This window comes from Phaseolus vulgaris, chromosome 8, assembly GCF_051622355.1.
Source record: "Phaseolus vulgaris cultivar YP4 chromosome 8, ASM5162235v1, whole genome shotgun sequence".
Classification (NCBI taxonomy): Eukaryota; Viridiplantae; Streptophyta; class Magnoliopsida; order Fabales; family Fabaceae; genus Phaseolus; species Phaseolus vulgaris.
The window spans coordinates 62,312,809-62,333,926 of NC_143505.1; the positions used below are offsets into that span (position 1 = coordinate 62,312,809).

General features: G+C 33.9%; 4 protein-coding genes across 5 annotated transcripts; 2 read left to right on the top strand and 2 right to left on the bottom strand.

The window, feature by feature from the left end:
* The first annotated feature begins 2,585 nt into the window (after positions 1–2,585).
* Positions 2,586–5,858, top strand: LOC137824406 (SNF1-related protein kinase regulatory subunit beta-2). 2 transcript variants are annotated; one of them, XM_068630044.2, is made up of 5 exons: positions 2,586–2,603; positions 3,338–3,516; positions 4,190–4,356; positions 4,438–4,600; positions 5,362–5,858. In XM_068630044.2, exons 2-5 carry the CDS (start codon positions 3,340–3,342, stop codon positions 5,686–5,688), a joined length of 834 nt encoding a protein of 277 aa, XP_068486145.1. In that variant the 5' UTR covers positions 2,586–2,603; positions 3,338–3,339; the 3' UTR covers positions 5,689–5,858. The 2 variants fall into 2 exon arrangements, with proteins under 2 accessions (XP_068486145.1, XP_068486144.1); XM_068630043.2 differs by lacking the exon at positions 2,586–2,603 and adding an exon at positions 2,903–3,203.
* A 346-nt stretch (positions 5,859–6,204) lies between these two features.
* LOC137824407 (uncharacterized) lies at positions 6,205–7,005 on the bottom strand. The gene is made up of 3 exons (XM_068630045.2): positions 6,801–7,005; positions 6,600–6,669; positions 6,205–6,499 (listed from the first exon to the last, which is right to left on the bottom strand). Exons 1-3 carry the CDS (start codon positions 6,976–6,978, stop codon positions 6,355–6,357), a joined length of 393 nt encoding a protein of 130 aa, XP_068486146.1. The 5' UTR covers positions 6,979–7,005; the 3' UTR covers positions 6,205–6,354.
* Positions 7,006–7,911: 906 nt separating this feature from the next.
* On the top strand, positions 7,912–11,394 carry MEF7 (Tetratricopeptide repeat (TPR)-like superfamily protein). The gene has a single exon (XM_068632374.2). It carries the CDS (start codon positions 8,155–8,157, stop codon positions 11,245–11,247), a length of 3,093 nt encoding a protein of 1,030 aa, XP_068488475.1. The 5' UTR covers positions 7,912–8,154; the 3' UTR covers positions 11,248–11,394.
* A 1,072-nt stretch (positions 11,395–12,466) lies between these two features.
* On the bottom strand, positions 12,467–13,495 carry LOC137826598 (uncharacterized). The gene has a single exon (XM_068632621.2). The coding sequence runs from the start codon at positions 13,342–13,344 to the stop codon at positions 12,748–12,750; it is 597 nt and encodes a 198-aa protein (XP_068488722.1). The 5' UTR covers positions 13,345–13,495; the 3' UTR covers positions 12,467–12,747.
* Between the last annotated feature and the right edge of the window lie 7,623 nt (positions 13,496–21,118).

The following is a 21,118-nucleotide window of genomic DNA, read 5'->3' on the forward strand; positions in this document are numbered from 1 at the left end:
TTCAATATATTTTTTAAATTTTAAATTTAAAGTCTTGAATTATTTTAATGATCACAAAAAAAAATGTATTTTGCACTCTATTCTTCTTGTTTTGGGTCTTTGAAATAGTTAACTTTTTTTCTCCTTCTTCTTCACTCGACTTCTCGGTTTTTGACTGATGATTTGAGCTTTCGATTACTAGATCAATTGACTTGGACTCTTTGTTATGTAGGTTTGGGCTTGTTCCCGACTATTGGGTCCAGACTCACTCTTGTTTGGATGTGTATCTGCAAGGTGTTTCGATAATAAAATCAGAATCAGTTTACTTAATTATCAGACAAAACAACACTATACCTGTTAGACATATTACCTATTCATAGTGCTCATTGTTGGCCTTTAACTTGATTGAACTTTTACTTTTCACACCTTACACTTACTAAATGTATTTTTAGTCTTTTGAACATATTTGTTGGGCATTGATACAGTGTTATCGTAATTTATTATTTATTTATATCATTTTAACTTTATTCATCTTTTAATACGTTAATAGTCTTTCGGTCTCTTTCCGGTCTCTCGACTAGTAAGTAAGTACACTTATATATTTCTCATTTACTTTCTCAGTTCCTGATATTTTTCCATCGTGTTGCAGTTAGACGATTCCCTAAATTGTGAGCTTGCTTTACAAATAAAAACACAAAACAAAACATATTATTCTTGAGCATACATCAAACAAGTACCAAAACTATGCTAGGCATAAGTATTATGTTAATTAAGTTCTAAAATTTTACATATATTCTCTAATTCTCCTTAATCTCCGACTCTTTTAATCTCTTGTTTAGATTTGAATATGATCCTTGTTACTTGTTAGATTATTTAGTAATGTTCAGTCGACACCTAGCTAGCAACAAAGAATGAAAGTATTAAAATGGGGTACCATTCCTTCTACTTTAGCTTGTGATCATTGATTGGATGCTTAAAAGAAGATGCCCACTTCCTCCATAATTAGCTCTCAAGAGCTTTAGTGGATTAAGACATGCTCAACTACTACCTATTATGCTCACTCCTTTTGGAAATATAAAACAAACCACATGGGAAGATATAGATAGATAGATACTTGGTTGGTAAAGTTGGGTTGAGTCCATGAACGGGTGAAACTACTTGTTTAACTCCCAAAGGCCTAAACAAGAATCTATTCATGCTTTCACTTAGCTTTTCACATGCTTCTTTCAACTTTGGAATCTTGGGATGCTAATGTTGCATCTTAAATTCGCAAAAGCAGACATTTAATGGAAAAGATCCTTAAGTGTCTACTTTTGTTCATGGGAGAATTTATTTGGGTTTCACAACCTTCACTTAGCATATATACTTTAGAGGATGCATCAATCTTAATCACGCTATAGGAGAATGGTAGAAAATGAAAACTGTTTCGACCTTAAGTTCGAGAGGTAGTATCGTTAGGGTTTATCACTGCATTTGAGGTACCGTAACGGTTTTGTCCTTAAAATGTATTTTTTTGGCTCCACAATGGAGTCAAAGAAAGGATCATTTGTGCCAGTGGTTAAAATACAATGTTCTGCTTTAGTGGTCGGTGCTCCGTCACGATTTTGTCCTTAAAAGACATATTTTCACGCCCATGACGCCAATGTTCCGACCTCAAGCAGGAGAGGTAGCATCACTAAGGTCAATCACTGCATCTGAGGTATTGTCCGCTTTGAAAGTCGGTGTTCCGTCACAATTTTGTCCTTAAAAGACGTCTCGAGGAGTTGGAAGAGAAAGAAGTATATAAACTGCCTTTGACCTCCTCTTGAGCGATGTGAAATTATATTGACGGTATCGAAATAAAAATATTGATTCAATATTTTTTATTATACATTACTACAAAATGCCCCTTGAAAGTGATTTTTTGCCTACAATTGTAGACAGATAAAAAGAAGGTTCAAGTGACCTATTTATACACACACCCTTAAACTAAGTGTATATTGTAACTTAAAAGAGTCCTCTAACACAGCCATAATCCTCCAAAAAGAGATTTGTTAGCACCTGATTGCGCAATTTTTTGTTCGTTTCAAGGGAGCAGATGCATTAGAAAAAGATAAAAAATCTGTCGTTGGATTCGATAACAAGAGCCTAGTGAATTGTAATACAAGAAGACCCTCTTTATGCATTGTTTATCTGATACGATGTACTGCATAATATAAAATAGCTTATCAGACTAAAAAAATCACAACATACAAACATGGATTTCAAATTCTGTGTTTGGCTCAAAGGCATCATTTGCAACAAAACTTAAAGTATTCCTCAAAAGATACATATATTGCACCAAAATAATTAACAACAGGGTTGAACTAAAAAATATTATTTTAGTATCATCAAAGTATTTTCAATATAGTTGAGTTAAACTAAATTCAACCCAGAGGAATCTCTCCAATTTTTGCATCCATGTGATGGGTTGTGGATTTGGGGTTGCCTTGTTATTGGCAAAAGAAATGCACTGGTATGGAAATGATTGAACTTTATTGTGCAAGACAAGAAGCTGCAGACAAAATAGAAAAAAGACAAAGTTAACATGTCAAATCTAATCAACACTCATGCTTTTCTGCATAGACCAGAAGCACAAGACAATGGTATTTTATGATTTTCTTTTTCTTTGTTATTTTTTGAAGATACCATCTTATGAGTTTAGTTAAATAACAAGTACCAACTTCGAACCTTTTCCTTTCACATGTCGTTTCACTTTTCCACTAGCTTTTGACTTCAACTCCATTACTCTCAAAACAAGCTCGTTTAGCTGCTGTAATCCATTATGGTACCGAATCAATATTCTATAATGTTTGATGGCTTTACAAACAGAAATTAGTTTAATTTAATTGACCAACTCAAGGACAAGAAACTATGAAAAAAGTATGTACAGTTTCATTAGACAGTGTTTGGTTGTTCCTGATAGCAGGGGAACATTCTCCTTTAAACCAGACTCATGATTATTAGTTCCCTGTGGAATCTTCCAAATTCATTGGAGAATAAAACTCTGTATATTTGTTCAGTTGCTTTAAGGCAGGGAAAAGTGCCATCCAGAGAGAGAGAGAGAGAGAGAGAGAGTAATCAAATATTAAAAAAAGCAAAAATAAAAAACTATTTTTTTTTCTATAACCACAATGCCACTCTGCTGCCTTGAGTCAATTCCTGGTTTTCTTTCAAGGGTTTGTTCTATTTATGCTCTGAAAAGGGTATGCCAGATTGCTTTCTAATTCTTTCTTCTTTATCTGCCCTATTCTCTTTCTGTGCTGGAGTTTTTGTGTTGTGTTTTGATTCTGAGGGTAGTAGTGATTTGCATCAAAATTTGGGTTTCATCCACTTTCAGTGATGGGAAGTAACAGCAGAGGAAAGGATGGTGAAGGTTCTTCTGGGGTTAAAAAGGATGAAGAGAACTATGAGCATGAACAAGACATGAAATTTGTGCAGCCTGAAGCTCTCTTTCGCAGTACCAACGGATTCACAGATCCCTTGGTTCAGTTACCTCCCTTGCTCATACAACCCCAGGTCAGAGTTAGATGATCCTTTCTTAATTTCTTTCATTGAAAAAACATTATGGGGTTTGTTCTTTTTCTTTCTCTCTTTTAAAAAAGTATAGGTTAATGTTTAATGTTGTAGTTTTATAAAGTGTATTCATTTGGGTTTTAGCTTTAAGAGGGGATAGATACAGTGAAATTTAATCAAAGTAGTGAGCAATAAGCATCTTATGAAAGTGGGATGCTGAGAAAGCATTTTCTTGACTCCACTTACTGTTTAATAATGATTTGTGGAATGGTACAGCTAAAGTTGGATTTTAGTTCATAGAACAAAGATTAGAGTAATCTTTCAAGTGATAGAAATTTAAGGTGGATTTACTATTTTGAATTCTACTTTTGTTTGCCATTCAAATGAGAAATAATGCTGGTCTAATGGGAATTATGAGGTTTATTGAATTATCTGAGACTTGATACATGCATGCCATTGCAACATTAGTTCACTCCCAGGTATATGAATAAAAGTTTCTGCAAATACAACAAGGATTTAATGTTTTTAATCTGATGAAGAACTTGCATGTTAAGAGTAAAGTGACATTGAATGAAGCTAAGCTATTGTGACCATAAATATCTTGAGGGGTACAACAACACATCAACACAATGGACGTTTACCTTGAAACACCAAATTTAAAATGGCTATTTTCAAGGTACCTGTGGTTGCCATGCAAGGACATGCTGTGGTAACGCAACCCCTGCCACAAAATGGATATGTAGAATCTGTGATTTATGAAAGGTTGAAAAGTGTGAAGATCATGTGGAATCATGCAGCCACCAATGTTGCTATTGCAGGATCATGGGACAACTGGGAGACCACGTAACCATCTACAACTTTTAAATTCCAAACAGAGTTCTGCTTTTACTTCATCTTATGATGTGACAAATTTTACCTTGTCAGGGAGCCCCTGCAGAGAGTAGATCAAAATTTTCTCCTTGTTAAAACACTCCCAATAGGTATCTACCATTATCGTTTCATTGTAGATGGCTATTTGACACATGCTCCAGAGTTTCCATCTGCTTCTGACGAGTCAGGTTATGGCTACAATATATTGGATTTGCAGGTAGTTTCATGCTACTTTATTTTTCAGGAAATGTAGATGATCTCCTCTTTATTGCATCTTCACAACTCTTATCTTTCACTATAACCATTATCAGGATCATCAGTTCAGTTGACATTTATTTTGAGACCATGTTTGCTTATGCATGAGGACAATATCTATTCAATAATATACTAAATCCATTAAGTCACGTGCTCAAGGATTATTTTAACACAGTAATGAAACATTGACAACCTGCTCCAATATATAACTTCTCATTCATGATAGAAAGAAAGGATAGTTTTGTCACTTCATGTAAAAAAACTGAAATTTTAGGCAAAGAAATGAGATTGTAGACTGATGCAAGTTGTCAATATATCACTTTCTCATTTTAAATTTGTTGTCTGGTGAGGAAACCATAGAACCATGGATAGTTACATGCTAAAGCTGAATTTCATGTGGTATTTTCGTTAGAGTATCTCTGCTCTAGAATGAATTTGCTAGTACAAAGTGTAGGGTTGTAACTTCTGATAGTTTAGGTTGCTTTCACTAGTCTTCTATCCATTGCTATAAAATTTTGTTTGCACAGTAGAATGTATTGCTCGTATTCAAGAGTATTGAGTGAATTACATGGTCGTAACTTATAATCCTTTCAACTCTTGCAATTTAATCTTCATGTAACTTATATCATAAAACTATATGATATATTTATTGAAGTGACATGCATTTTCAATGTCCTTTTCTGTATGCTTAATGCTTACAGCTTTATGATTAACCATTTTCAGGACTATATACCAGAAATAGTTGCAAACTTATCCGATTTTGAAGATCCTCCATCACCACCATCGAGTTATGATAACTCATACTTAAATGAAGAGGAGTTCAGCAAGCCCCCACCAGAATTACCACCACAACTACCACTGGCAATGAGACATGAGCCTTCATCTACGAGTGGTAGTCGTGTTATCCATAGGCCTACTCATCTGGAATTGAATCATCTATTCATACACAAAACTGAAAGTGCTCAATTTGTGGCACTACGATCAACATACAAGTTTCAACACAAATATATTACTGCTGAATTGTACAAGTCCCTGCGCAGGGAAAGATGATGAAGCTGTATGAATTTTGTCTTCTATTGTACTTGCCTTTATGAGAACATTTGTTAAGGTCCTTAATCTGATGTGTAGAGAATTGATTTGAATAGGTAAATCAAATATTGCTTTCCTTGTAAAAAACACTTCAGGGGATATATACAACATATTTTCATAGTGGTTGACTATTGTCCTGCTTTCAAGGACTAACATTTCCAAATTGAATATGCTTACTGCACATGCTGTGATGAAAATTCAATGATTAATCGAGCATATAATAATGTGACACATGAACTATGACTTTCTTCCTCCCCACAGCTAAATTTGACACGCCAATGAACATACTATGCATATTATAGCACTACCATGTGAGTATACACCTTCCTTATGTGTCCATATTCTCTTCTTTCCACCACTTTCTTTCTGATAGACAAGACTAACCTTGTTTTCATATTGGTTGAAATTCCACAGACCATGCTACATTTCTTCAGTTTCATCAATTTCTATCTATAAGTGTAACATAATGCTCATACATAGTGGTAGGAGTGAACTCTTGATCATGAATACGAGACATAATGTCTTTACATAAGTGAAAAAGTAAGCAAATTCTCTGCTGTAGTTTGAGAAGTAAAGTGCTTAAAATTGGTGAGAATTAACAAATAGAGTAGACAACGAAGTGTTGTCTCATCGAATGGGTACCTTAATCCAACCATTTGCAAAAGCAATGGCCAAGATTACAAAAGGAGTTGACATACCAAATATGATAATATAAGGAAGAGGGGTCTTCATGGGATTCTCTCCCTCCCTTTCTCCTGCTGTCTGCCAATACCTGCTCCACACAAAACCCTTTTTGTAGCATTTGGGAAACAAACATGACCAGAAAATAAAGGGAAAAAAACTTATGAAGTGAAGAAACCGGGAAGTGTTACTGTTGTGGTTCTTCCTCTCTGGTGATGAATTTCTTCTTGTCTCCCTTCTTGACTTCCTCATCTCCACCACCTAATAGAGCCACATTCCCAAGTTTATCATCTCAATCTCACTTCACCAGAATGGGAAACAGGATGATAATTATAATGATAACTACATAAAAGTGAAGCAAAAGAAGGTGACAGTGAGTGATTGATTGTTACCTAGTTTAGCATGAACTTTAACACCAGTAATATTAGTTCTTGGGGAGCATAAAGCATGAGAAAGTGGGAGTGATTTTGGCAGAAAAGAAGTTTTGAAGGAAATGGGAGAAGAGAGAGTGAGTTTGGCAGCCATGTTGATGTGTGTGTGTGTTGCAATGCAAAGTGATGAGGAATCCATCACATAGTGTTGTGGATATTGGTGTGGATCCTACCCTTATCTCACCGACTGATCAATGACCTGGCCTCCATGCAGCCACTTCTTTATTGTAATTTACCTTTTTCTTTCTAATTACTTCTTTAGCAACTATTCTTTTTATAAATTAAAGTTTATAATTGTACTTAGAATATTAAAAGTTAAAATATATAAATAAATAATAGAATAAAATAAGAGAGTGTCAAAGTTTAATAAATAAGTTCAAAAACACTAAAAATATACTTAGTAATTGTAAGGTGTGAAAAGTAAAAGTTCAATCAAGTTAATACCCAACAACAACCTCTATAAATAAGTGATATGTTTAATATGCAAGTAGAGTGTTTTTGTCTGATAATCAAACAAATTGATTCTGACTTTATTCTTTGAGCCCCTTATCGATACACACCCACCCGTGATCCTAGACCTAGAAGCCGAGAGTTGAACCAAATTTAATAATTGAGTGATGGTTCAGATTCATTAGTTGAGAACAAGTCTAAGCCTATATATCAGAGTCCAATCTAGTTGATTCAGTAACCGAAAGTCCAAGTTAATAGCAAGTGACCGAGAAGCCGAGAGAGAAGGAGTTAATTGTTTCTAAGTCATGTAATAACAATAATAAATAAGTATTTTAAAAAATAATTAAAAGTTATAATAAGTAATTGTCTTAAACATGATTTTTAAAATTAATTATTGATATTCAATTTAGAGATAAAGATAAAATATTGTAAAATAAAAAGGTTATTTGGATAAAGAATGACAATGCTTTGGATAAAGATAACAGAATAGTAATTTAAAACTATTGGATAAAGAAATTTTAGTTATAGAAATAGTGTGAAATACATTTCTGGATATTAAAAAATATATATATATACATAATTGAAAGAATGAGAAGTCAAATTTCCAAATTTATTGGTAGAAAAGATCTACATAGAATAAGAATAGAAGAAGATGAAAAACTAAGTGTCTCTCACTTTAAGAAATATTTTGTGGATCATATTGTCTAAATAAGTGTTTAACTACAAAGTGAAAGTGATAAAATTGGGCACAAATTTTGAAGAGGTATGAGCATTAGGAGCTAGAAAATTGTGTGATTGAAAAGCAGCAAACTTTGATATGAAGAAGAATCCTGTTTAATGATGGCTTGGTAGAGTTTTGGAAAGCATGATTCTCTGCTACAGGCGATTGTTACACAATGCAAGTCATGCTATTTCTGCCCAGTTAGCTTTATCAGTATATCACTGCAACATATCTCATCACCACCTCCAATTTCCAACTTTGAATTTGGAATATCATCGATACAAAGATTCTTGTAGCGTGGAAGATGCCCATCAGCTTCATCTGCATATCTACAAATATGGGCTTATCAATGATGTTTTCTGGTGTAATACTCTTGTCAACATCTATGTCAGAGTCGGCAACTTGGTTTCCGCACAGAAGCTGTTTGATGAAATGCCGCAAAAGAACCTCGTTTCCTGGTCTTGTTTAATTTCTGGGTATGCACAGAATGACATGCCTGATGAGGCATGTGTTTTATTCAAAGGGGTCATTTCAACTGGTCTCTTGCCAAATCACTATGCCATTGGTAGTGCTCTTCGAGCATGCCAAGAGATTGGTCCAAATAAGCTCAAACTCGGGATGGAGATTCATGGCTTAATTTCCAAATCTCCTTATGCTTCGGACATGGTGTTGTCTAATGTGCTAATGTCCATGTATTCACATTGCTCGGCCTCCATTGACGATGCTCGTCGTGTTTTTGATGAAATAAAAATTAAAACTTCTGCATCCTGGAATTCTATAATTTCGGTCTATTGTCGTACGGGAGATGCAATTTCTGCTTTTAATTTATTTTCAAGCATGCAAAGGGAAGCTACAGAATTAACCTGCAGGCCTAATGAATATACCTTTTGTAGCTTAGTAACTGCTGCATGCTCTCTGGTTGACCGTGGACTGACTTTGCTAGAGCAGATGCTGGCGAGGATTGAAAAATCTAGCTTCGTACAAGATTTATATGTTGGTAGTGCATTGGTCAGTGGGTTTGCAAAGCATGGTTTAATAGATTCTGCTAAAATGATTTTTGAACAGATGAGTGATCGTAATGCAGTGACTATGAATGGGTTAATGGTCGGACTTGCGAAGCAGCACCATGGTGAAGAAGCAGCTAAGATATTCAAGCAAATGAACAATTTGGTTGAAATAAATGCATCATCTTATGCAGTTCTTTTAAGTTCTTTTAGTGAATTTTCAGATTTGAAAGAAGGGAAGAGAAAGGGTCAAGAGGTTCATGCTTATCTAATTCGAAATGCCTTGGTTGATGTCTGGATTTTGATTGGAAACGCACTTGTGAATATGTATGCAAAGTGCAACGCTATTGATAATGCTCGTTCAATTTTTCAATTCATGCCCAGTAAAGATTCTGTCTCATGGAACTCTATGATCTCTGGCCTAGACCACAATGAACGATTTGATGAAGCAGTTGCCTGTTTCCATACAATGAAGAGAAATGGAATGGTGGCCTCAAAATTCTCAGTCATTAGTACTTTGAGTTCGTGTGCAAGTTTGGGTTGGATCATGTTAGGACGACAAATACACACTGAAGGGATCAAACATGGGCTAGATTTGGATGTTTCAGTTTCGAATGCTCTTCTAACGTTGTATGCTGAAACTGATTACATGGACGAGTGTAAGAAAGTATTCTTTCTAATGCCAAAGTATGACCAAGTTTCTTGGAATTCTTTTATTGGTGCACTAGCAACTTCAGACGAGTCAGTCTTACAGGCAATAAAATATTTCCTGGAGATGATGCAAGCTGGATGGAAACTAAACAGAGTAACATTTATAAATATTTTAGCAGCAGTTTCTTCTCTCTCTCTTCTTGAACTGGGCCGTCAAATTCATGCTTTAATCTTAAAATACTCCGTTGCTGATAACAATGCCATTGAGAATACGCTTCTAGCTTTTTATGGGAAGTGTGAGCAGACTGAGGACTGTGAGATTATCTTTTCTAGAATGTCGGAGCGAAGGGATGAAGTCAGTTGGAATTCAATGATTTCTGGATATATTCACAATGGCATCCTGCATAAAGCCATGGACATGGTATGGTTTATGATGCAAAGGGGCCAAAGATTGGATGGTTTCACACTTGCCACTGTTCTTAGTGCATGTGCTTCGGTTGCAACATTAGAGCGTGGTATGGAAGTTCATGCATGTGCAATAAGAGCTTGTTTAGAATCTGAAGTTGTTGTCGGCAGTGCACTAGTTGACATGTATGCGAAATGTGGAAAGATAGATTATGCATCGAGATTCTTTCAATTGATGCCTGTGAGGAACATATATTCTTGGAATTCAATGATTTGTGGTTATGCACGCCATGGACATGGAGAAAAAGCTCTAGAGCTTTTTAGACAAATGAAACAGCACGGCCAATCACCAGATCATGTCAGTTTTGTTGGTGTCCTATCAGCCTGTAGTCATGTAGGGTTGGTTGATGAAGGATTTAAGCATCTCAAATCAATGAGTGAAATATATGGACTAGCCCCTCGAATAGAGCATTTCTCTTGTATGGTGGACCTCCTTGGGAGGGCAGGTAATGTTAATAAGATAGAGGAATTCATCAAAACAATGCCAGTGGATCCTAATGCCCTTATTTGGAGAACAATTTTGGTAGCATGTTGTCGTGCTAATAGCCGTAATACAGAGCTAGGTAGGAGGGCTTCCAAGATGCTTATTCAGTTAGAGCCACAGAATGGTGTGAACTATGTACTTGTTTCTAACATGCATGCTGCTGGTGGGAAGTGGGAAGATGTGGCAGAGGCAAGGTTAGCAATGAGGAATGCAGCAGCGAAGAAGGAAGCTGGGTGTAGTTGGGTTACCATGAAGGATGGAGTTCATGTGTTTGTGGCTGGAGACCAAACACACCCAGAAAAAGAAAAAATCTATGAAAAACTCAAGGAGATGATGAACAAAATGAGGGGTGTGGGATATGTGCCTGAAACCAAATATGCACTCCATGATCTTGAACATGAAAACAAAGAAGAGGTTATCAGCTATCACAGTGAGAAACTAGCGATTGCTTTTGTTCTCACACGCCAATCTGAGCTACCAATTAGGATAATGAAGAACCTTCGGGTTTGTGGTGACTGTCACACTGCTTTCAAATACATATCAAAGATTGTTAATCGAAAGATAATTTTACGAGATTCAAATAGATTTCACCATTTTGATGATGGCATATGTTCTTGTGGGGATTATTGGTGACTGATGCAAAACAATTATGGAAATTCTTTGGTGTAAGATTATTGAAATATAGGAATAGGTGCCATTTTTTGAACTCTTTTCTTAATCTGAACTTGTGAAATTAATCAGTTATCCAAACTATAAAGCAGATTTATGGAATTGTCTTGTTTTCACACCTGAATTCAATTGTGTTCATTCTGTTCATACGTGCCTTCTTGCTGTAACTTTGAACCAAGTCCTAAAAGGAAGATATAAAAGGTGTGTTCCTGTCCTCATCCAGCAAACACAAAATATAAATGCTTTCATGTTGAAGTTAAATATTGATGAAACAAAACAACCCAATGAAAGTAAGTTTCAATTATGTAATTGATTTTAAATATAAACTACACTTTGATTATAATGGTGTAAAAAGTAACAATCTTTGATTTGTTCTTTTTTTTGTTGTATTTCTTTGCATATAAACGTGTCTTGGAAAAGTTGATTGGTTTAAAAATAGAAGAAGTTGAAATTGAGAACCATGTTTATGAATGAAAAAGAAGCTAGGCCCACATTCGTAAAGTTGAATTGATTTTTGTGGAAAATTAGGTCTCTCTATCCTTTTCAAAACAATGGCCTGTGATTTTGTTGGCTTTCTCAGAAGACTTGACTCACCCAAGTCAAGTAAACAATTGCTTCGTACTTTCTTTGCCAACCAGAAGGACCGTTTCAAATTAGTAGGGCACAACGTTCCAATCTTCAGTATAAATATAAATACTCAAAATTAATGTGGAATCAATCTCATTTAAACTCATATAATACTCTTCTGATTTTTTTTATAGGATTATTATATTATAGATATTCTTGTGACAAAAAAAGTTGATGATTTTATAAACAAGAAAAAATTGGCTGAAAAAAAATCATGTTTTATAAAAGGTAATACTCAATATAAAGTTGATGATGATTAAGACTTAAATAAAAGTGGATTCAGTCAAGGATTGGTGTTGAGATCTTTGAAGGTATAGGATAACATAATTTGAGTTTCAACTAAAGTATAGTTTATTATTTTAGTATATTAAAATAATCTTCTATGAAGTTTGGTTAAGAAGTGTGTTTTAAGCCTAATTCAATCTCATAAAACCGGCTCAATGAGGTGAGGGTTGCACCACTTATATATGATGAAATGTCTTAATCTCTAATCGATGAGATCTCCGACAAAGTTCAATCAACCCTTGTATTGTGAAGAGATTACGTACTCTACAAATCAATTCAAAACAACTATTTATTTGTAATATGTTAGAATTAGCAAAGATAACACATTGGAGCACAATACAGATAACAGAACATGCAACATAGTCCAGAAAACAGAACAACATCGTCCAAAAAACAGAACATACAACATCGTCTGACACAACCACGCAGTGGAGATTGTTACAAGCAAAAATATGTGCGCCCAGAAGTACCAAAAACTTGGAAAACTATGACATCTTTTGTTAGTTAAAGTCATGAATTCTAAAGAAGAAAAACTCTGAGATAAACCACTACTTAATTAACAGCAGCAACCAGCGAATTCTGATTTGCAAAATATAAACTATTCACAGCTCTTAGCTCCAAGTTATTGGAAGAGAACGTTGCCTTCATCCTTTTGATAAAATCCTCACATTTTTTGTTTAACTCTTCATTGTCATCCACACCAAGATGATCATCTTCTTCAATGACAGCAAGGGCATTTTCCTCTCCTTGCTCATCTAATGATGACACCACATTTTCTTGTTCTACATTCACCAAAATCATTTCTTCTTCTTGTGGGGTTTCAGTATCCTCACCTGCAATTGGTGCTGCAACTGCAATGTCTGATTCCTTGGAGTCTAGGAGTATAGTTTTCTCTGAGTGAACAACTGCTGCAGGCTGTTCTATACTCTGATGATGAGTGGTTGGTGGTGAAGAGGAATGAACTAGACCAGAGGTGATGGCTATTAAAGCAAGAAGGCCATTACAGAGAAGGAACATGAAGCTCTTTTCAACCATGTAGCTGAAGAACTCCATGAGGAATGGCTTCATGGATTGAAGGAACAGAGGAAGTGAAGAAACCAGAACACAGAACAGAGAAAAACAAACCAGAAACTGGATTGTTGTCTTCATTCTCTTGGTGGGATTGTGAGATAGTAAGTGATTATGAAGTTCAGAGTTTGGATGCTTCAAATAATCTATGCCCTGTGTTCTGATATTCAGTTTATCGCATGTGCTCTGTGAACGAAGATAGTGAGTGTTGTGTTTGGTGAAAGAACATATATATATATATACTGAGAGTATTTAAGAAGTTATGCAGAAAGAAATATATATATATATATATATATATTTATTTATTTATTTATTTATTTATGTGGTGAGAGTGTTTAAGAAGTTATGCAGAAGAAACCGCAGAATCTTCTTTACAATTTACATCTTATCATTTGAATCTTTACTCTTACTTTTTCTATGTCACTTTTCATAGTAGCCATCAATACCATTTTTTTTGTCCTATTCTCTAATTTATTTTTAAATTTATTTGTAATTATGTAAAAAGGGTTTTGACAGAAAATAAATAATTGGATTTCCTCATAAACATATTTTTGTATTCCATAACTAAAGAAAGCTATATCTTAAATATTTAATTACCTTTTTTCTATTGTTTATTTACTAATAAATATTTGATTCATTTTTCCATCAATTATTATTATCTTTTAGTTATAAGTTACATTATGAGTAAACTAAAATGATTAATATTTACTTATTGACAATTTTATTATTGAATCAAAAATATCATATTATTATCTTTTATTATCAATATTGTATGCATTTAACAAAATTGTATGCAATTATTTTATATTTTATTTATCAATATCGATCTCAATAATGTTTTCTAAAATGTCACCAAAGCACGATTAATTATTAATTTAGTCAGTTAAATCTATTCCGGAATATAATTTTTACATTGGGATTCTGATTTTATGTAAAAATAATATTTTTTTATATAATAAGGGATAATTTGTAAAACGACCCAAAGTCAGTCAACTATTATTTTTAATTATTATAAGATAAAAACAATTAAATGTGTCACATCACATCATGTGGGATGCACCTTATCACATGTTATTTTTAAAATATAAAATCTGCATTGAATTATTAATTATATAATAAATAATACATTCAAAGGTTTTAATGTTTTTTTTAATCTTTCAACAAAAGAGGGACAATTAAGTAACGCGCTTTCAGAAATTGTTTTCGTACTCCAACTACCAATTAGATTCTATAACTTTGAACATGAATGTTAAATTGTTTAATATTATTATCTTAACAATTATGTAAATAATTTTTAAAAAATTATATTAAATTTGTTTTAATTAAATTTAAATATTGAATTAGTAAACATGATTAGAGTTATGATTGAGACAAATAATCCAAACCCATATTTATTTAATTTACTTGGTGGATTTGGGATTTTCATATATTGTTTTATAAAGAAGGTTAGAAAGTGTAGATTTGGTGAGAAAATTCTCTGAAACTACTGATGCAATAATCAAACTTAATGTCTTCTAGATTCACCTTTTCAAATGTTTTTTTCTTCTTCTAATTTTACTTTATTCTGGTGGAGATTCTGCATTCCTTAAAGTCCAAAAAAACATAACTATTTTAACTATTTTTCTTCTTTTTAAGTATTTATATACCTTATCAGATTCGGACACTTCTCTTAAATGATGTATTTACGTCGGACACAGTATCGAACATCGACACTTGTGGGACACATATCAATGAAGTTTCCAATTCAAAAAATATTTGTTGGATTTATGATAATTCTAGTACAAGTCTAACACAATTTAAAAAAAATATACATTAATTTTTTAAAAATTTAAATTTATTGTATAGATTTTTATTATGATTATAAAAATAAAGAACAAATCATTTTGAATCAGTTATGAAAAACATATTTTAGCTCAAAAAACTGAAATATACTTGTGCACATAAATCTTTATTTATATAATTAATAATTATATAATATATAGATATGTATTTCTGTAACCTACATTTTAGAGATTATATGTATCTCCGTGTCGGTGTTATATAGTATATACCATCATTTTCAAATAAATCATTATAAATAATAAAATTAGTGTTGAGTATTTATATTCTCAATATTTAAATCTAAAACCAGAACTTAAATTTAAATAGTCTAGCTTTGATTAGTGATAAGTATTAAGATAATAAATGTTCTAACATAATATATAAATCATTTAACATTCTCTGTCTATTTTCGTAAATATTTTAGAATTACAAAATAAAAGTTAGCGATTGATTTACAAAAAAATTGTATTTCGTTAAATTAGAATAGATAAAATTGTAATTAATTTAAAACAAGTTTTATTTATAACCATAACAAAAGAGAAAAGGTTTGTGATGTATTATATTGGGCTTGTTTCTACTGACCTCACCATTGGATTTGACCCAAATTAGTTTCATTTTACAAATTGTGCTATCACACTAATCTTAACACACACACTAATTCTAACTTAATCTCTCACAAATTTCCTATTAATTAGTCTAATTATACACTAATTATCAGTTACTTTTACAGATTTTTTTAAAATATTAATATATTTTTTGGTAAATAAATTTAAATTTCTCTAAGTTACTCCATTTTATACTTTTAGAAAAATAAAATTGAATAAATATGTGTGAAAGGTAAGAAGGCTTTGTATGAATGAACTTATTAATTTGAATATTCCAAATCTCTCCCTAATCCAAATTCCAAAAATTCTCCATATTTACTGCAGTACAAAATAATTTGAATATGAACAAATTTTTAATTTTTTATATTTTTTATTTTTATATAACTTTCAGCTCTATCAGTGATGAATAAAAAATTTATTGCAAATCTTGTGGGATGAATTTGGGGCTCAAATCTCAGCCACAACTCAACGGAGAAACAATGACTGATGTCAAGTAAAAAATTCATACCAAAATACCCAAGGGGTAAGGCGTTGTAAGTCTCAAACCGAGAGTGAAAAAAAAATTGATTTTCGAAAACAAAACGAACTCACTTTTCTTCCCTGTATCTTCTTTTTCTAATTTATTATTGGACGTGCCTCCTTACCTGGGTACAAACCACATATGAAAGTACTTGTGTCAATTTTTTCAACGAAATACGGACCCATAATAAAATTGCAGAAAATAGGGCGAAATTTCACAAGTTTTTGTAGAGGATAGCCTTGGTTTTGCACAAATTTTCTCAAAAATTATCTCCAAATAGTTTTTTCCTAAAATTCCACATAAGAATCTTAACTGAATTTGGGACAAAACGCGACAGGTTTCAGGTCAAACGGGTGAGTATTCACCTAGGAAAAAAATCAAAAAGTTTCACACACAAACGAGGCTCTGGCAGTCATGAATAAAAAATTTATTGAAAATCTTTAAGATGAATTTGGGGCTCAAATCTCAGACACAACTCAACAGACACAATGACGGATGTCGACGGATGTCGACGGATGTCGGGTAAAAAACTTATACCAAAATACCCAAGGGGTAAGGCGTTGTAAGTCTCAGACCGAGAGTGAAAAAAAATTGTTTTCCGAAAACAAAACGTCCCGACTTTTCTTCCCTGTATCTTCTTTTTGTGATTTGTTTATGGACGTGTCTCCTTACCTGGATGCAAATCACGTATGAAAGTACTTGTGTCAATTTTTTCAACGCAATACGGACCCATTAAAAACTTGCAGAAAATATAGCGAAATTTCACAAGTTTTTGTAGAAGATAGCCTTGGTTTTGCACAAATTTTCTCAAAAATTCTCTCCAAATAGTTTTTTCCTGAAATTCCACGTAAGAATCTTGACTGAATTTGGGACAAAACGCGACAGGTTTCAGGTCAAACGGGTGAGTATTCACCTAGGAAAAAAATCAAAAAGTTTCACACACAAACGAACATTCCTTTCAGCTCTGGCAGTGATGAATGAAAAATTTATTACAAATCTTGTGGGATGAATTTGGGGCTAAAATCTCAGCCAGAACTCAACAGACACAATGACGGATGTCGAGTAAAAATTCATACCAAAATACCCAAGGTGTAAGGCATTGTAAGTCTCAAACCGTTAGTGAACAAAACTGGTTTTTCGAAAACAAAACGTCCTGACTTTTCTTCCATGTATCTTCTTTTTGTGATTTATTTATGGACGTGCCTCCTTACCTGGGTGCAAATCTCATATGAAAGTACTTGTGTCAATTTTTCAACGCAATACGAACCTATAATAAAATTGCAGAAAATAGAGCAAAATTTCACAAGTTTTTGTAGAGGATAGCCTTGGTTTTGCACAAATTTTCTCAAAAATTCTCTCCAAATAGTTTTTCCTGAAATTCCACGTAAGAATCATGATTGAATTTGGGACAAAACGCGATAGGTTTCAGGTCAAACGGGTGAGTATTCACCTAGGAAAAAAATCAAAAAGTTTTACACACAAACGAACATTCCTTTCAGCTCTGGCAGTGATGAATGAAAAATTTATTGCAAATCTTGTGGGATGAATTTGGGGCTCAAATCTCAGCCACAACTCAACAGACACAATGACGGATGTCGGGTAAAATATTCACACGAAAATACCCAAGGAGTAAGGCGTTGTAAGTCTCAGACCAAGAGTGAACAAAACTTGTTTTTCGTAAACAAAAGGTCCTGACTTTTCTTCCCTGTATCTTTTTGTTGTGATTTATTTATTGATGTGTCTCTTTACCTGGATGCAAACCACATATCAAAGTACTTATGTCAATTTAATCAATACATTACGGACCCATAATAAAATTGCATCAAAATAGGGTGAAATTTCACAAGTTTTTGTAGAGGATAGCCTTGGTTTTGCACAAATTTTCTCAAACATTCTCCCCAAATAGTTTTTTTTCCTGAAATTTCACGTAAGAATCTTGACTGAATTTGGGACAAAACGCGACAGGTTTCAGGTCAAACGGGTGAGTATTCACCTAGGTAAAAAATCAAAAAGTTTCACACACAAAAGAACCTTCGTTTTAGCTCTGGCAGTCATGAATAAAAAATTTATTGAAAATCTTGTGGGATGAATTTGGGGCTCAAAACTCAGCCACAACTCAACAGACACAATGACGGATGTCGGCTAAACAATTCATACCAAAATACCCAAGGGGTAAGGCGTTGTAAGCCTCAGACCGAGAGTCAAAAAATTTTGTTTTTCGAAAACAAAACGTCCTGACTTTTCTTCCCTGTATCTTCTTTTTGTGATTTTTTTATGGACGTGTCTCCTTACCTGGATGCAAATCACGTATGAAAGTACTTGTGTCAATTTTTTCAACGCAATACGGACTCATAAATAAATTGCAGAAAATAGGGCGTAATTTCACAAGTTTTTGTAGAGGATATAGCCTTGGTTTTTCACAAATTTTCTGAAAAATTCTCCCGAAATAGTTTTTTCCTGAAGATCCACATAAGAATCTTGACTGAATTTGGGACAAAACGCGACAGATTTCAGGTCACACGGGTGAGTATTCATCTAGGAAAAAAATCAAAAAGTTTCACACACAAACGAACATTCCTTTCAGCTCTGGCAGTGATGAATCAAAAATTTATTGCAAATCTTGTGGGATGAATGGGGGGCTCAAAACTCAGCCACAACTCAACAGACAATATGATGGATGTCGGGTAAAAAATTCATACCAAAATACCCAAGGGGTAAGTCGTTGTACGTCTCAGACCGAGAGTGAACAAAACTGGTTTTTCGATAACTAAACGTCCTGACTTTTTTCCCTGTATCTTCTTTTTGTGATTTATTTATGGATGTGCCTCCTTACCTGGGTGCAAATCACGTATGAAAGTACTTGTGTCAATTTTTTCAACTCAATACAGACCCATAATAAAATTCCAGAAAATAGGGTGAAATTTCACAAGATTTTGTAGAGGATAGCCTTAGTTTTGCATAAATTTTCTCAAAAATTCTCCCGAAATAGTTCTTTCCTAAAATCCCATGTAAGAATCCTGACTGAATTTGGGACAAAACGCGACAAGTTTCAAGTCAAACGGGTGAGTATTCACCTAGGAAAAAAATCTAAAAGTTTCACACACAAACGAACCTTTCTTTTAGCTCTGGCGGTCATGAATAAAAAAATTATTGAAAATCTTGTGGGATGAATTTGGGGCTCAAATCTCAGCCACAACTCAACAGACACAATGACGTATGTCGGGTAAAAAATTCATACCAAAATACCCAAGGGGTAAGGCGTTGTAAGTCTCACACCGAGAGTGAACAAAAGTGGTTTTTCAAAAACAAAATGTCCTGACTTTTCTTCCCTGTATCTTCTTTTTGTGATTTGTTTGTGGACATGTCTCCTTACCTGGGTGCAAATCACGTATGAAAGTACTTGTGTCAATTTTTTCAACGCAATACGGACCCATAATAAAATTTCAAAAAATAGGGTAAAATTTCACAAGTTTTTGTAGAGGATAAGCCTTGGTTTTGCATAGATTTTCTCAAAAATTCTCCCGAAATAGTTTTTTCCTGAAATTCCACATGAGAATCTTGACTGAATTTGGAACAAAACGCGACAGGTTTCAGATCAAACGAGTGAGTATTCACCTAGGAAAAAATCTAAAAGTTTCACACACAAACGAAAACCTTCCTTTTAGCTCTGGCTGTCATGAATAAAAAATTTATTGAAAAACTTGTGGGATGAATTTGGGGCTCAAATCTCAACCACAACTCAACAGACACAATGACGGATGTCGGTTAAAAAGTTCAGACCAAAATACCCAAGGGGTAAGGCGTTGTAAGTCTCAGACCGAGAGTGAACAAAACTAGTTTTTCGATAATAAAACGTCCTGACTTTTTTCCCTGTATCTTCTTTTTGTGATTTATTTATGGACGTGCCTCCTTACCTGGGTGCAAATCACGTATGAAAGTACTTGTGTCAATTTTTTCAACGCAATACGGACCCATAATAAAATTTCAAAAAATAGGGTGAAATTTCAGAAGTTTTTGTAGAGGATAGCCTTAGTTTTGCATAAATTTTCTCAAAAATTCTCCTGAAATAGTTCTTTCCTGAAATCCCACGTAAGAATCCTGACTGAATTTGGGACAAAACGCGACAAGTTTCAAGTCAAACGGGTGAGTATTCACCTAGGAAAAAAATCTAAAAGTTTCACACACAAACGAACCTTCCTTTTAGCTCTGGCAGTCATGAATAATAAATTTATTGAAAATCTTGTGGGATGAATTTGGGGCTCAAATCTCAGCCAAAACTCAACAGACACAATGATGGATGTCGGGTAAAAAATATATACCAAAATACCCAAGGGGTAAGGCGTTGTAAGTCTCACACCGAGAGTGAACAAAACTGGTTTTTCAAAAACAAAACATCGTGACTTTTCTTCCCTGTATCTTCTCTTTGTGATTTATTTATGGATGTGCCTCCTTAACTGGGTGAAAACCACATATGAAAGTACTTGTGTCAATTTTTTCAACACAATACGGACCCATAACAAAATTGCAGAAAATAGGGTGAAATTTCACAAGTTTTTGTAGAGAATAACCTTGGTTTTGCATAAATTTTCTCAAAAATTCTCCCGAAATAGTTTTTTCCTGAAATTCCACATAAGAATCTTGAATGAATTTGGGGCATAACGCGATAGGTTTCAGGTCAAACGGGTGAGTATTCACTTAGGAAAAAAATCTAAAAGTTTCACACACAAACGAACCTTCCTTTTAGCTCTGGCAGTCATGAATAAAAAATTTATTGAAAATCTTGTGGGATGAATTTGGGGCTCAAATCTCAGCCACAACTCAACAGACACAATGACGGATGTCGGGTAAAAAATTCATACCAAAATACCGAAGGGGTAAGGCGTTGTAAGTCTCACACCGAGAGTGAACA